The sequence below is a fragment of the Lolium rigidum genome, chromosome 6 (genome assembly GCF_022539505.1).
Source record: "Lolium rigidum isolate FL_2022 chromosome 6, APGP_CSIRO_Lrig_0.1, whole genome shotgun sequence".
NCBI lineage: Eukaryota > Viridiplantae > Streptophyta > Magnoliopsida > Poales > Poaceae > Lolium > Lolium rigidum.
This window is the reverse complement of record NC_061513.1, coordinates 356,487,246-356,504,484: the sequence shown is the minus strand read 5'-3', so window position 1 is coordinate 356,504,484 and position 17,239 is coordinate 356,487,246. Positions and strand designations below refer to the sequence as shown.

General features: G+C 41.1%; 3 protein-coding genes across 3 annotated transcripts; all 3 read left to right on the top strand.

Moving 5' to 3' along the window:
• Window positions 1-2,257: 2,257 nt before the first annotated feature.
• On the top strand, window positions 2,258-4,962 carry LOC124667622. The gene is made up of 3 exons (XM_047204889.1): window positions 2,258-2,281; window positions 2,392-4,068; window positions 4,315-4,962. Coding segments are annotated over exons 1-3 (2,094 nt in total). The 5' UTR covers window positions 2,258-2,280; the 3' UTR covers window positions 4,731-4,962.
• Window positions 4,963-5,325: 363 nt separating this feature from the next.
• On the top strand, window positions 5,326-5,860 carry LOC124665872. Its single transcript, XM_047203234.1, has one exon. It carries the CDS (start codon window positions 5,452-5,454, stop codon window positions 5,704-5,706), a length of 255 nt encoding a protein of 84 aa, XP_047059190.1. The 5' UTR covers window positions 5,326-5,451; the 3' UTR covers window positions 5,707-5,860.
• Window positions 5,861-12,687: 6,827 nt separating this feature from the next.
• On the top strand, window positions 12,688-16,436 carry LOC124666397 (V-type proton ATPase subunit E-like). The gene is made up of 6 exons (XM_047203727.1): window positions 12,688-12,808; window positions 13,455-13,555; window positions 13,766-13,922; window positions 14,768-14,964; window positions 15,760-15,859; window positions 16,113-16,436. Exons 1-6 carry the CDS (start codon window positions 12,707-12,709, stop codon window positions 16,152-16,154), a joined length of 699 nt encoding a protein of 232 aa, XP_047059683.1. The 5' UTR covers window positions 12,688-12,706; the 3' UTR covers window positions 16,155-16,436.
• Window positions 16,437-17,239: the final 803 nt, after the last annotated feature.

Genomic DNA, 17,239 nt, shown 5'->3' with positions numbered 1-17,239 from the left:
TATCTTGGGCTCCCGAATCTTCTTATTCTTCGGGTAGTGGGCCTTCAGTAAACCCCGGGTACTATCTTCGGCAGGCCCATTTGGGATGCCTATGTTAGTCATGGTATGTCCATAATAATGCAAGATCAAGAAAATGGGAGGGGGGAAGAGAGAGCTATAGATCGAGAGATGAAACGTAAGGGGAAGCGAAGAGAGAGAATAATGATAATCAGAATATATTCGTAGATCGTCATGACAAAACTAGTTCATCCATCCTGGGGCATATAAAATGCACTAGCACACTTAAAGTGTACAGGTGCACTAAAGGCACATAAAACACGTCTAACAGCCATGAAGAAAATTAAATAATATACACTAGAATTTTTCAAACAAATACACATCTAGAATGGTATTGAAGTTAAGGTTCAAATTTGATTCAGAACTTCATAAACAAAAAAGGAGAGCAAGGTTCTGAATATTACCAAACTCACATATAATCTAAAGATTATCCTACTTGTATTCAGAAGCCATTTTTTTTCTCATCTCATGAGTTGCAATTAAATTTTGAAACTACAAGTTTGTGACATGATGCATACATATGGGGTGTCGAATGAATGTTGATATTTTTTGAATTGTTTTCAAAACCATTTGGTGTTGAAATGGAGAGCTGGGCACTACCCACTACCACTACACCTGATATGGGCTAAAAAAATGTATTATTTCTGAAATTTAATACAAAAAAGTATTATGTTAAAAAAATAGCCCTGATATGACCCGTCCATCTCGTGGTATCTTCATTTTTCCCTCAGACCCATATCGTGGTATCTCGCGTCGCGTACCCGCAGACCGCAGCCCAGCAACCAACCCCGCAGGTCTACACATCTCGGACGTTCTTCTCCTCCACAGCAGCTCCGCTCGCGAACGCGGCGGCGGTCACCTCCCGACCAAGAGACGATAAATCGGGGAGACGAGAAGAGAAAATACCGCAAGCTAAATCACCTCACGAAACTCAGGTCAGCAGCTCCCCCGTCCCCTTCCGCGATCTGCACCAGCTAGAAGAACTCGGATCCTTGTCTTGTCGGATCTGGCTTTGCTCCGCAAAGTAGATCATCCCTCGCTTAATCGGAGCGATTGTTTCGCCGACCCGGTCTCTAGTTTTAGTGTAGCCGTTTGACGCTCTAATCGTGACTGGGGAACCGAATAGTTTCTGGAAGTTTGGTTTTTCCAAGGAAACGAATCAAAGAAATCGGCTTTGTTTCCATTTGTGCTGCTGATACTCTCTGCATGATGAAATGCCAAAGCAGCGCTAGCGGCACCTTCAGGCCGCAGAACTGAGGGCATTACCGGAGCCTCATTTCTTGGATTGGCTGGATTGAATTAGTAGTATCCTGTTAAATGCTCCAATGTTGCACAAAACCAGTGGCTCACCCTAATGTTCAGTTGTTCACACGAAACTTTGAGAGAATCCTCATGAGAAGCTGCTTAATGAGTAATGCTGGCAAATGGGGGAAGGATCCCTCTCTTGGCTATATGCTCTTAGGTAGATTGAAACCTCCCAAGCAATTTTTTCATGCACAATAAAGATACCACCTCCATTTCGAAAAAAGATATCATCTAGCTTAGTCAGAACGCTTCACCTCCGAGGCTACGAGTTGAACCTGGGTGGGCAAGCTCGCCACGGAGGGTGCTAGCCACCAAGCCAGCGCTTGATTCTCGGAAGTTGTTTAATGAATGAATATGTAATTATAAGTTTATTACACACTGAGATGTGCTGGTTCCAGAGGTCGAACGGACTACTTCACTCCTCTTTTAGCTTTTGCGCTTTTACTTCAAGTGCATTCAGTTCCTTTTTTTCGAACAGGAGGTTAGAACTCCTGACCTCTATATCAATGTGATGCACATAACCTTCTTTATTAAAGTTGATGCAGAAAACAAGAGTAATTACATCAACAAGAAGAGTACTTCATCCAGATCAGTTTAACAGGCGTGCATGTAGTTTAAGAAACTACTTTGACCATTATTTTGGTCAATAAAATATGAATTATATGTCACAAAAATTATATCATTAGAAACCTTTTTTTTGAATACGAATCTAATAGTATATGGTTTTTTAGACATATAATTTATATCTTGTTGACCAAATTAATGATTAAATTTTGTCTTAAACTGTGTGCGCGTGTTAAACTGTACCGGAGGGAGTACAAAGATTGCTGAATTACACCATAAGTAGCAGGTCTTTGTAAATTCATCTTTAATTCTCTTGCAGATATCAAGTTGGAGCCGGCTTCTCCATAACCATAAAGTATTGTTCCTTCTCTCAACTGGATTATCGGTAACTCGAGTTGTTCATATGAGACCACTGCCTGTTTGTTGCATTTCTGTTTTGTGATTATTCGATATCTACTGCTTCAGTGCGGGAGAAGGATGCCTGCTGGGAGTATGGCGACAAACTGGATGGGAACAGGGTCAGGTGCAGATTCTGCCACAAGGTTATAAATGGTGGAATAAGCAGGTTCAAGTTTCATCTGTCTCAAATTCCAAGCAAAGGTGTCAACCCTTGCATCAGGGTGACTGATGATGTCAGGGCAAAGGTGATTGCTCTCATAGAAGCCAAGGAATCACAGAGGGAGCTCGAGCTACTCAAGAGGAAACGTGTAGCTGAATTGTCGGTGCTTCCAAAAAGAACACGGGAGCTTTCGTCTCAGCCTTCATCTCCAGGGCCTTCTACTTCGCCTGCTATTATTCCTGCAGTTGAGCCTACTCAGCTCCTTGGTCTTGAAGTGCCTGCTCTGGTGCCGAGATTATCTGGTGCTGCAATCAAGCCGCGTCAGGCTCCAGGGTTGGAAGCAGAGCGGTGCATAGCCGAGTTCTTTTTCGAGAATAAGTTGGACTATAGTATCGCAGATTCCATTTCATGCAAGCATATGCTGGACACACTTGTTGGACAGGGATTCCGAGGGCCTTCAGCAGATGTCTTGAGGACAGAGTGGCTTCCGAAGCTTAAGTCTGAGATTTTGCAGCGAACGGAGGAGATCGAAAAGGATTGGGTGACTACAGGCTGTACTATATTAGCTGATTCGTGGACTGACAACAAACTGAAAGCCCTGATCAACTTCTCTGTGTCGTCTCCGCTAGGGACGTTCTTCCTCAAAACAGTAGATGCTTCTCCACACATCAAAAATCACAGAGGGTTGTACGATCTCTTTGATGAAGTGATTCAGGAAGTTGGTCCAGGCAATGTTGTTCAGATTATCAGTGATAGGAATATAAACTACGGCAATATAGATAAGCTCATCATGCAGAACTACAACACCATTTTTTGGTCTCCTTGCGCTTCTTTTTGTGTAAACTCAATGTTGGATGAATTCTCCAAGATTGATTGGGTTAACCAATGCATCTGTCAAGCACAAACAATCACAAGATTTGTCTACAACAACAATTGGGTTCTTGATCTTATGAGGAAGTGCATGGAAGGGCAGGAGCTTGTTTGCTCTGGGATTACAAAGTCTGTTTCAGACTTCCTCACTCTGCAATCACTGCTGAGGCACAGATCAAAGCTGAAGCAAATGTTTCACAGCCCTGAATATGTATCTTCTTCATATGCAAATAGATCCCTAAGTATTTCCTGCGTTGAGATCCTCAATGATGATGAGTTATGGCGAGCAGTTGAAGAGATAGCGGCTGTTTCAGAACCTCTGTTGAGAGTCATGAGGGATGTCTCAGGAGGCAAGGCAGCTATTGGTTATATATATGAGTCTATGACAAAGGTGATGGACTCAATTAGAACATACTATATAATGGATGAAGGCAAATGCAAGTCATTTCTGGATATTGTGGAGCAAAAGTGGCAAGTAGAGCTGCATTCGCCTCTTCATTCAGCAGCTGCTTTCCTGAACCCAAGCATCCAGTATAATCCAGACATCAAATTTTTATCTACTATCAAAGAGGAGTTCTACAATGTCCTGGATAAAGTGCTTACAGCCCCAGACCAAAGGCATGGTATCACTCTGGAACTGCATGCTTTCAGCAAGACACAAGGAATGTTTGCCTCTAACATTGCTAAAGAGGCCCGCAACAACACCTCCCCAGGTTTCTCCCTTGTGCTAAATTTTGCACTTCTAATATTGGCGGAGTGGCTCTGCATTTTGAGGCCTTAAGCCCTAGCTACATTAACATCAGCGCATTGACACTTTCAATTTAATGATCTTAATTGAAGTGTTGCAAAGTCAGCTTATCTTCTGTGCACGATGGCTCTGTTATATGTTTTTTCTTTCACTGGGTGTGTTGTTTCTTTTGCCGAAATTTCTGGTTGATTCTAGTTACATTTTTGCTCAGGTATTTGGTGGGAGCAATACGGTGATTCAGCGCCAGCATTACAACACGTTGCTGTCAGAATAGCGAGTCAGGTCTGCAGCACCCTGACCTTCCAAAGGGACTGGAGCATCATCCTTCAGAGCCACTGCGAAAAACGCAATAAGTTAGACAAGGAGGCATTGGCCGACCAAGCGTATGTGCACTACAATCTCACGCTCCACTCCGAGTCCAGAATGGCTACGAAGAAGAAAGTGGACGGGGATCCGATCGCTCTGGACCATATCGACATGACCTCGCCGTGGGTCGAGGATTCGGATAGCCCAAACTTCACCCAGTGGCTGGACAGGTTCCCATCAGCCTTGGATGGTGGAGACCTGAACACCAGGCAGTTTGGTGGATCCATCTTTGGCACTAACGATAATCTTTTCAATTTATGACAGTTTTCAGTCTGAAGTCTGACAGTTTGCTGGTTCTGTTGTACAAGTGCTCACTGTATGTCTTCTGATCTTTATGTAGTTCAGTCCTCCATAGACTAGATTCTAGATTTATATCAAGGTGAACCATATATGTTACTCATATTTAGGCTTAAACATATCAACCTGGAGTATGAACGATGATTCTGAAAATTGTGTGGTCATTTTTTCTCTGAAAAGATGTTCTGTTCATGCTTGTCGATTTGATATTGATTGTAACTTCCGAATCTATAAAACACACAATGGACCATGGATTGGACAATTTGGTAGCCATTCTTTTTGTGACCAATCATAGGAAAGATGTTTTGTTAGCAACTTTACTCGGTAACCATCATTTTGAATTACTATGATATATTCATGAAAGCAAACTATACAAGATTGAAATAGAAAGAGGATAAGGTAAACCAACGACAGAAGAGTAGCCATGTGTCTTTGTCGAGGTTCATTATCAACTCATCAATATCCACCAATAATTTAATGTTGAATCCTTCAAATATCATATCCATGATACACGTTGCCTTGATCTTATCCGTTCCCAACATTAAATAAGACAAGCAAACCCAACGGCCAGCGCTATCTGTCTATAAAGATGACGTTAAAAGGCAGGCAGATCGCACAGTAGCATCGCCACCAACGCACGCAAGAAAAAATCCTCCAGGTTTCGGTACATCACAGGGAGCAGGACATGGAAGGGAGCAGCGCCCGGACGCCGGAGATCACCATCGTTCCGGCTCCTAGGCCGGCTGCGGGCGGCGGCGCCGTCGACGCCGTGAAGGCGGCGAGCAAGGAGCCTATCAGCCCGGGATCACCTTCCCAGGTGGCTGCCGGCCGCCGCAAGGACAACCAGGGCGTCGTCTCCCTGCCCGGCTGGAAGCTCGACTCCCTCTGCAAGGAGTCCGGCCCGTCGCCGCTCATGATGGCGCGCTTCCCCTATTTCTGAAGCCAACCGCCATATTGTCATACTGTGTATCTACTAGTGTGAGCAAATCTTAGATGCTCACCAGGCGGCGTCTGTCCGGTTGCTTTTGCACTAATATATGTGTGTAAGTTGGTCTCGGAGCTTGTGTGTATGATCGTGTGGATTTGTGTATATATATGTGGATTTGCTAAACGACTTGAATGGTTTCCTATGTCGCTACCGAAATTCCGGAATCTGACCTTGAACCTGCTTTCCGCATCTTTTCTAGCTGCACGTTGAGGCCTTTCAACTAGTACAAATGCCCGTGCGTTGCCACGGGTCCTTAAACTTTATTTGTCAATGTGCATGTATAGTTCACAACACACATACAGTTTCTTGAAATGCATGAACTTTTTTGAAATTGGTGAACCTTTTCGAAAATAGAACATTTTTGTAAAATAATGAAAAAAATTTGAATATATGTGAACAATTGTTTGACAACATGAACATTGTTTTTCTAATGCATGATTTATTTTGTTAAGATTAAGCATTTTTTAGTACGCTGCCTTTTTATTTTCTATTATTTCAAAATTAGTGAAATATTAAAATGTTGAGATTCACCATGATTGGTTATTGAAAGCTCACCATTTTAATTTCTTTCTTTTAGACAAGCAAACATAATGCATGAACTTAAACTAATTTATTTATTTTAGACATAAACATAATTAGCTTATGAGCAGTCCCCATCTAGTGAATGTACCACCTGAAAAACAAGAGTCTAGGTTTTAGACAGTCCAATGGTGAACGAGAGATATGACAGTATCAAGTATCATTTGACGCACAATAGCTCTGCTAATATGGTGGTTCAATGGAATATGCCAAGATACGAAAATTGAATGCATAATTTGACAAGTACTAATATTCATCATATGAGAGCCCAGGCCAAGCAGCAAGTTCATTATCATTGTTTTCAGCAGCTCCATCATACAAAACGTTTTATAATTTTGTACTGGAATCAGTAATGAGAAAGAAGAGGCAAAGAGAAAGAATGAAGCTTATGTTAGCCTGTTAAGATCCTTCACTACAATACTACACATAATGCATCTCCACCTCAAGTAATCACATGAAGTGCTTCCCGTTTTGTGCCACCATCCTTCTTTAACTTTTCTTTTTGTATATAACGTAAAATGATACCTGTAAAAACACAATAATTTATCTCAATTCTAAAGTATCAATGGCTGTTGACGAGGGGTAGCTAATAGAAAATTTTACACAAGGCTGCAAATTAACTAACTGCATACATTTTGTTCTACCGTCGTGCATGATGGCCAATTATGTTAGCTGAATTATGGAACCCTGACAACAAAATGGCTGCATGTCAACAGAGCTCTGCAAAGTAAGCTTCGGTACTTCACTCATAAATCTTGAACTACTTAGTGGATACATCTTCACGACGAACAGAGGATGGTTAATTCTTCTTCCAGGTTATGAATGTATCACAAAGCACCAGAAAGATAAAGAATCTTTCAGGTGCCAGCATAGTTGAATATATTATGCTGCCCAATATGGAGTACATCATATCTAACACATGCTAAGGCTAATAGCATTCCTTCTTGGCCATAATGCAGAACCCAGTCAAGTAATCATTCATAGATGCATATTTAAGATGCAAGTGTGTACATATGAATAAGAATGCAAATCACGAACATTCATGTGACATCCGAGATATGAATTGCAAAAGAAATCCAGAGATATGCAGGTGAACTTATTCATGTTGAAAGGTAGAGCATCATGAAGGTCGCATCATACATACAAATATCGAGAAGCATATATCCAATAGAACGGAAATTCATTCATACATGAACCAACAGAGGTAACATCTGTTAGGATGTGCACAAATGGACCCAAAAAAAAAGCAGCAATTTCCCCAAATATTTTGCAGCCCACCATAAGAGAAAGCAACAAACCCGTGGTGGTGTGTGATAATGCATGAGCGGCTCCATGAGATGTTGGTCGCATATTCATAATGTTTTTGCTGCCATTTCAGTGGGCCTTCTTTCTTCTCGAGGATTCTCTTCTTCTTATGTTCGACCATCTGAATGACCTTCTTAGAGTCCACCCCAGCAAAACTTATGAAGACGCAAAACCTGCATGACCATGAAATGGTTTAAGGAAGTGCATCTTATGGAAGAGAGAAAACACTGCTGGTTCATTGAACATCTATGATTAACCATTCAGAACTTACAAACATCAGTTTTGAAACAAACCCATTCTTGCGCTTTGTATCACAATCAATTTCAATAGAATCCTTACACCTTATTAGCACGTACAGTGATGGAAAAAGCGTCCTCTATTTAGCAGATCTATAAGCATTCTTTAAGATAACTGAATGATATGTAGAGACAGATTCTTTGTTTCATGATTCATTAGCAAGGGAGGAGGATTGTATGGTGGCTGCGTGCGGTGCAGCTGTAGAAGCAGGCGGTGGCCGCGCACATATCCTTCCATATGCAAATAATCAACAACAATCAACAAAAAATAAGCAACACAAACAGACATATATAAAGAAATATAAGTCTCATTATTACCCCACCTGTAGCAAATATATTTGTAGCAATTATCTCTATCGATCTCTTTCATTTTCTCCAGTCAAAGAAATATATAAAGTCTCATTATTACCCCAAATCAGTTGATGCAAGCAATCAGTAGGAAATCAGTTGATCTCATAGCCAAATCACAGCATTTCATTTCTCTTTTCTTCTTTTCTTCTCCATTAAACATGATTAGTTAGGCTGTCATTCCTGTTTACAAAAGAGCGGGTTAAGGAATCAAATTTTACGGAAAGCAATGGTGTAACAAAATTCAGTATAAGCAATCCTCTAAAAAAAATACAGTCAAAATTTATGTATATCTAGCAGCAGCAGCTAGCTATCATCTAGCAAATATCAGCCAGAATATGTCTCGGCTCTAGCACGTACAGACCAGCGTATAATGATGACACGATCAGCTTGCATCTACTCGATCTGTAATTGATAGTATTTATTTGTTGGATACAAAAACAACACCAACCTTTTTCATGAGCAATACAGAAAAAATGCTCACCTTTCCATGAACCGGTCTGGATGAAAAATCATACAACAATTGCATCAAAGAGTCAGCAAGCACATACCAGACGCTCAACAGCGGACGAACGGCCTGCGGCCAAGATATTTGCACCAAACAGACCGAGGAGGCAGCCTCATTGGCGTCCTTGCAGCCAACACAGTCTTCAGCACAATAGAAAGATGCATCCAGCTGACGGGAGGCTAGCTAGAAGCTCCCCAGATTTGTGATCAAATTTACGTAGCACATCAATGGAGAGTGGAATAGCAACAGAAGATTTGGAAAGTAGGGGGCATCAGTCGTGCTATTTTGCCGTTCTTCTCTCTCAATCTATCTATTCCCAGTTTATCTCTTTCGATCTCCCAATTTTTTACAGGAACCACTCCATCCTTTGCCTCCCACGAGCAGTGGTGGCTTTCCCTTCTAGCGCCACCACCACCTGGCTATCCGTCTCCTTCCGTGATCGGAATTCAGCCACCAGGCGCTCCAGCACCTCCCCATCCTTTGCCTCCCACGTTTAGTGGTGGCTTTCCCCTATCCGCTTCCTTGCCGGGAGGCCGGATTGACGGAGGTGGCCTCATCATCCGCCATCTCTAATCGCGAGATCTGGAAGTCTCTCCCTCGAAAATGATTAGGGGAGTGGAAGTCAACCCTACCGCCCTCTCTCAGCACGTGAGAAAAAGATCAATCGAAGCGGCGGCAGCCGCCTCGCCGGAGGTGGACCGGCTTCTTCGTCGGTATCGTACCGGCATGCGGCAGAGAAACGTCTAGGGCGGATCGATTAATAATATGGTCGGTATCGTGCATATACATATGTCAATCATTTACAGATTTCGTTGAAGTTCACTACGTAGATGGAAACAAGATCAAGATAAATCAAGATGGACAAGACTAATTAGATCATTACCTGGACGCATCTACGGATCGGTCGCGGCGGCCATCGGGAGACGTGGGCCTGCTGCCATGGCGTCTGGTGCCAGGCGACCTTCCCGTTGCTGCCGGCGCTCATCTTAGTGCCGCTGGCCAGCACCATCTAGGAAGCGCCCCAAGAGGAGGAGGATCCACGGAGACGGCGGCGGCTTGTGTTCTGCTCGAGTTCGGCCACACGATTTCGGCCACGCGAGGAAGACATAAATGAACCAGTACTGCTAATTAGCCCCGATCGTGGAAATGCATCCATTTTCTCACTGCGGGAAGTTTTCTTCTAAGATTATTAATAAAGATCCAAGGTTCGTGGAAATCTATAAGAAATATTCATGTGCAGCTGCCTTGCTTCTTCAAGTGTAATTATCCCCAATCCTGGAAATGCATCCATTTTCGGCCTAGGAGAAGTTCTCTTCTCAGAATATTAATAAAGATCCAAGGTTAGTGGAAATCTATAAGAAATATTCATGTGCAGCCAAGGATCATTCGGTAATCAAGAACAAAAAAAAAGAAGCACTTGACTTGAAAGATGCGGGAGCACGCAATGACAGGATAAATATAGAGGCAAATTAAGGAAATAACGATAGGCATGGGAACGCCATTCGTTGACCATGGCGCCGATCTTCATCGGAGAATTTTCGGCCAGAGTTTACAGGGAGATCGGTCCGTGGGAGATCTCGGTGGCTTGGATGGGGCAACCTCCGGTGGGGACGGACGGAGCGAAGACTAATTAGATCATTACCTGGACGCATCTGAGGATCGGTCGCGGCGGCCATCGGGAGACGTGTGCCTGCTGTCATGGCGCCTGATGCCAGGCGACCTTCCCATCGCTGCCGGCGGTCATCTAGTGCCGCCGGCCAGCATCATCTAGGAAGCGCCCCAAAAGGAGGAGGATGGACGGAGACGTCGGGCGGCTTGTGTTCTGCTCGATTTCGGCCACGCGAGGAAGACATAAAGGAACCGGTACCGTGGCATCTGTGTGTTATGTGAATTGGTGGGAGGGTAAAATGGTCTAAAAATATATGCTTGACGAAATCTTTGACCGGAGGAAACAGAACCAGTTCCTCCTTTTAATATAGTAGAGATAGAGATTCTAGTGTCCTAGGGTTCTAACCGATGATCGAAGAGCGGATTTTTCTATTTAGAATCAAGGTTTGATCCAATGACTGCGGTCTTGGAGGAATCTAACATCGATAGTATCCACTGTCTTTGTAGCATCTGCATCTTTGAAGGTTGGGACGGAGGAGGAAATTCGATCCTTAGTTGGAGGCATCTCGGATGGATCCGTCTTGCTCCTTATGTCATGCAGTTCTTCTCCGAAGAGAACAGATTTTGCAAAGGTGGTTTCGCCCTCTTCACATTGATAAGCCTTTCTGAAACTTCACATAATATGAGCTCTTGAACGATATAACTTCAAAGGTATTTCACTATCAGCGGTAATTGTTTACATTGTTGAAGGTCACAGGAAGTGTGATGCTACGCAAATTTACCTTTCTACCCGGAACCATGCCATGTAATAGGATGGTGTTTGTGTTTCAGCTGGTTTTCTGACAAGTTCATCTTTTTCAGAGTCTCAATGTACATGATATTGTAACTACATCCACCATTTAGGCGGCATTCGGTGAACTCGTATTCGTGTATCAACGAATTCACGACCATCGCATTGCATCCAGGCAAAATCAAATCAAAATATCTCGTATTCCTATATGTACAAAAATGACAAAATCTGACAGAATTTGTGGTTTTATAATCTTGCACCTTTCACATTTTTATATGCCATTCTTTTGTGATTTTTGTGGAGGCCATAATATAAGGTATTTGGAGTTGATATTTTGAGCATTCAACAAAAGTTAATTATCTACATCTATGATTTGGTTTATAACTTTCTGAAATTTTTAAATCCTATTTTTGGTTTTCTTTAAAAAAAAAGTTGTGTGTAGCTTTCAGGTGATTTCCACCATGCGTATAAGTTTTCACAGGGAAAACGGAGTATTTTATTAGATTATGTAAACTCCTTCAAATAGTGTTTTATACTCGCTCCATTCTAAAGAATATGCCCATTTTTTTGTGAAAAGTCAAGCTAAATAAAATTTGATCAATTTTTTAGATTTTTTTAATCAAGAGCTATGATATTATATAGATATCATATAAAAATACATTTCATGATGTATCTAATGATGTTGATTTGGATTGTACATGTTAATAATACTTCATAAAAACTTCGTTAAACTTTATGTAGTTTGACTTTCTTAAACTATATAAGTCTTATTTATTGGAACAAAATTAGTACCTTCTAAAAATTCATCAAAATTATACTTTCTTTTCGCTGAAATGTACCGAAAATAAGTTTTTTTGTTGAAAAGTCAAACGATATAACTTTTAACTATGTGTAGAAAAAACATTAACATCTAGTAGAACACTAAATTAATATCATTAGATTTATCCTGATATATATTCACTCCGTTCTGAAATAGTCTACATTCTAGTCTTAAAATTTATTTTAAAACAATTTACATTCTATCTTTCAATCAACAACAACATTGGAAACAAATTGATTTTGCTTTTTTTATTCGATGTTATATTTTCAATGTAGCTTAGATTGGTATTCGCGCATCTAAGTAGTACTACTAGAAAGTAGACAAAATCGGAATGGAGGAAGTATGTTTATATGATATATACATTGGTATTATAGATATGGATAATTTTTTAATTAAATTAATCAAAGTTTACATTGTTTAACTTTAAATATACTCGCTGTATAGCCTGTATTGTGGCAAAGAGGAAGAGTACAATAGGAAAGACAGTTTACAAATCCAAGTTCTCATCCGCTCTCAAACACTGATACTAGTTCCCGGGGTCATCCCCACGTCGTCCAAAACCGAATCGCCTGGCCACGACGCCACCGCCCTCGAGAAAAACTAAAAACCCACCGCCGCGCGCCGTCTCCTCACCGACCACGACCAGGCGATCGCCGGCGCACAAGGGAACGATCTGTACTCTCTCTCCAACCGCGAAGATGGACGAATCGAGCGTGGCGCAGCAGCTCACTCAGATGGCCGACTTCATCCGCAATGAGGCCGTCGAGAAGGCCTCCGAGATCGAGGCCGCCGCCGCCGAGGTAACAGCAGTTTCCGCTTGCACCGACCGAGAGTTCTGGTCTAGTAGTTCGTTGGGTTTGGATCTCGGATGCAATCGGCGAGATCCGGGTCGCCGATGGTCGGATCTGTTGCATTCTTGCTAGGGTCGCGCATTGGGGCGCACGGGGGACATGGATCGGAGACAATGGCGTCATCGTAGGAGGTCTATGCCGGGGCCTGGGGATTACCTGACTGCTTGCTGTTGACCAGTTGTTGCGCTTCTTATCGCGTTCTCTGGCGATTCTTCTCCATCGCGCGGTGCTGGACACTAGTTGGGGGTACAATGTTTGTAATCTGCGGCATTGCGGTTTCTCTGTTTCTTCCGATTCTCCAGTAACCAGTATGATGTCCAAATAAGCTAAATTAGAGTGTACCCACTAGTTTTATTACAAAATTGTGTGTACTACGATACAATGCATATTCAGAGAGTCAAAAGCTAGATCTTCAGATATATGTTCCCTTGAACTGCTCTGCTTCCTTCCATTGACTATTCGAATTGCCAATTATTTTGGATAATCAGGATATCACGGGAGATTCTGGCTTAAGTATTGTCATGATTTGTGTGATGCTTTTTGAAATTTCATTTATAATTGTTTCTGTGAACTGATGAGAATGATAACTCCTCAGGAATTCCAAATTGAGAAATTACAACTGGTCGAAGTTGAAAAGAAGAAGATCAGGCAGGAATATGAACGGAAAGAGAAACAAGTTGATATCAAGAAGAAAATGTAAAGTTCTTGCTCTCGATTGTACTAATATTATTTCTTGCTTTTACAAATTCGCACTTGACAAACTGTTCATCGTAAGTCATTGTCACAATCTCGATTTTCTCATTTTGGCACAATAGCATGCTCATGTAGATAAATCTAGGATGCGACAGAGAAAAGAGAACAGAAGAATAGCTCTCTAATTTCGTTTGGTGTTATATTCTTATGCAGAGAATACTCAATGCAACTCAATGCTTCCCGAATTGAAGTTCTTCAAGCTCAGGATGATTTAGTAAAGTCTATGATGGAGTCAGCTGGCAAAGAGCTACTGTGTCAGAGCCAAGACCATCGATCTTACAAGAAACTTCTCAGTATACTTATTGTTCAGGTCAGCAGAGTGGATCTGCATATTTCTTGCCAATGTGGATATAAAGCACGTATTTGTTGCAGCTACTGCAGTTAATAGCTCATTTGAACCAGCATGCATCAATACATGGGTTGTGAATACATCCACCGGTAGGCATGTGCATTGATTGCACTGCCAAGATGAGACACATGGAATGCATGACTGCCAAGGCAGCAACTAACCTCGTTCGTTCCCTTAGTGTTGCTTCTACCATTTTCACGCCCTTGGGTGGTAGGGTACTGTTGGTGATTATACTAACACAACCCAAGTTCTGAGTTGAATTTGGTCAGAAACTGGTCGTTTTTTTAGGAAAAAGCTGTCTGAAATACTTGACACATTTTCAGTTGATGAAAAATAGTGAATTCGTTTTTTTGGAAAAAAACAGAAGATATCAGTAAAAACTTGCTTAATTCACTAAAATTCAAATAGCTGTTTTGGTTTTACTTGGTCAAATTTTCAGCACTTACTGTGAAATTTCAGGAACTAGATACTTTCTTCTTCCTGAAGAGTAGCATTTCTACTTGCTGGAATGAATTTCAAGTCATTATATTTTTCTGTTGTGGTATTAACAATTTTCTGGGTTAGTTTTCCATATATACTCTTTTAGTTCATGAGGCCTTCTTGTAACATCATGGATCAGCGGACAATGTTGCATGCAAAGTAGTTGCTGCTGTTCAGGAACCATACCACCTGTATATCAATAAATTAGAGTGACTTAGACCTGCCTTCTTAATATCCTCTATTGTTATGGTTATTCCATATATAGTTTAAAAATTCATTATTATTGACACTTGAGTATTATGTAACGCATAAAATTAACTGACCAGAGCTTGCTGCGCCTGAAAGAGTCAGCGGTTATTCTCCGCTGCAGGGAGGAGGATCTTCAGCTTGTTGAATCAGTTTTGGAGTCGGCAGGGAATGAATATGCGGAAACAGCAAATGTACATCCACCTGAAATTGTGTTAGACCGTCAAGTCTTTCTGCCGTCTGCTCCCAGTCATTACAAGGCGCATGACCTCTCCTGGTAATACTTGCAATCTTTAGTGAATAATAAGCCACCAGTCCTCATTTGATGATATCTAGCAGCATCTTTTCATACTTCACGTCACATGTGACTTCTGAACTCATCATTTCAATACCATCGAATGTTTCATCAGCACTTCCTTCCTGATATGCATTGGTATTTGAAAGACTATTATATGATTAGATTGCATTCTATTTTTCAAGTATTTGACTTGTGTTACCATAGAACATATCTTAACGAGACTTTCATGATAACCTAATTTTTATGTGAATTTATTTATTTAATGCAACATTCCTAAATGCAAATAAGACCGCCTTCTTTTCACAATATTTTTGGCACGTTCATGGTTCTTCTTGAAAGTATATCCCATTGGTTGCATTGCATGGAGTAGAATGTGGCATTAGGAAGGGCTCATTCCATCTGGCTGCTAGCAGATCTTTACTTTGTTAGCAGAAGTGTCTTTATCTGCTTGTTAAGTGACTTAATAGCCAAGATATCTATTTAGTTATTCTCCTGGAGCTATTTGTTTGGCCCTCTATTTAAGAAGGTGAATTCGTCTATTACTTAAGCAAGGAAGGAAGAACACATAATTCTTTTCTGTGGTGTTTCCTCTCTCTTGTTAAAGGGCGTTTACATTGCCTTGCATTGCAACCCTGCATGTTTTTCTTAGTTTTATTTCTGTTCTTATACAAGTCCATTCGGGTGATCCTTTGTCCGAAGTAAATCTCATGTTCGGTGAATAATAGTTTGTGCGGATCTGAGGGCCTAAAGCTTACTTGTGTATCTTTTAATTAGCTCTGGTGGAGTTGTACTGGCTTCACGAGATGGAAAAATTGTCTTCGAGAACACATTGGATGCTAGACTAGAACTGGCATTCAGAAAGAAGCTACCAGAGGTATACTATGTTGCTCTTTTTTTTTCCTTTGCCTTTTCATGGATCGTAATTTACTTGTCCCCTCCATCTATCCAACAAATATGGCTTTGGTCCTTTAATATATGCCTGTTTATACAAAAGAAATAACAGTTCTTGTGGGGGTTCATTTGCATGCTTCCGTTGGGCATATTAATATGAAAACGTGATTAGCAGTGTTGTTCTCTCCAAGATATTGTGATGTATTAACGTTTGTGCACACACTTTTTTTTTCCAGATCCGTCAAAGCCTTATTGGGCAGGTGGCTGCGTCTGCCTGAACAATTCTTCTTAAGCAGAATGCTGCCCAGTTGCTGCTTGGCATCTCTTGACGATGATTGTCCAATAAGTTTGCCAGTAATTTACAGGCTCATTCTTTTGGTTGGGGGGAGAGCATTTTGTATACTGTTGACTCCAGACTTTCCCGTACCATGCAAGCAAAATAAACTGAATGTTCAGGTTTTGGCGATTTCGCTTCATAAGGCATCGATATGTGTAATTATGCCATTTCTCCAAACACAGTTTGGTTTCTCATTGAAATTGTGCTCTTTGATTGTTGTGTATGTGCTTTAGAATGGGCGTGTTGCATCACACAAGATTCAGCCATAAGTAAGGGGCGTCCCTAGCTGGGCGCTCGAAAGTTTCCGACATGCGCCGTACTGTGGTCCTCTATTCACTTATATCACTAAATGATAAAATGCATGGCCGGCTCCTCCATTTCCTTTCACATGGCAGCCAAAAGATTCCGTGTCTTTCTTCCTTTCTTTATTCGATCCTACTTAGGTGCCTCTCTAATTAATCCCTAATTACACATGTGCATACATCCAACTCTTATGCATGCAACGAAAACAAACATTTAAAATGTTTTATCTTTCAAACGAACATTCCGATTTTAAATCCGCTTTCACCAATAAATCGGTCTCGACGAGATCTTCAAAACTAACACCCATGTGAATATGTTTCGACAACTTTTTTTTCTAGCTAGAAGTTATGAACCCTCTCTAATTGGATAATCAAATCTCCCTACTTAAGTGATCAACCGTAACTGTATAAAATTATCACCCCCTAAAGTTAATTTTATTTGAAATATTTTGACGAATTTTGTACCTCACATGTTATTAGCCGATATTTCCTTTTAACAATTATTTAACGAAATTTTCTATTTATGGAAAATTTTGCATGCATTCCCTACGAGACAAAAAGAATTATGTCAGCGAGAATCTTTCTTAATTCTAAAATTCAAAATATTTTATCTCCCAAATTACAACTTTAATTTAAGATACGTTTTCATGAACTGGTCTCGACGAGATCTTCAAAACTAGCACCCATGTTAATATGTTTCGATAACTTTTTTTTCGGGCTAAAA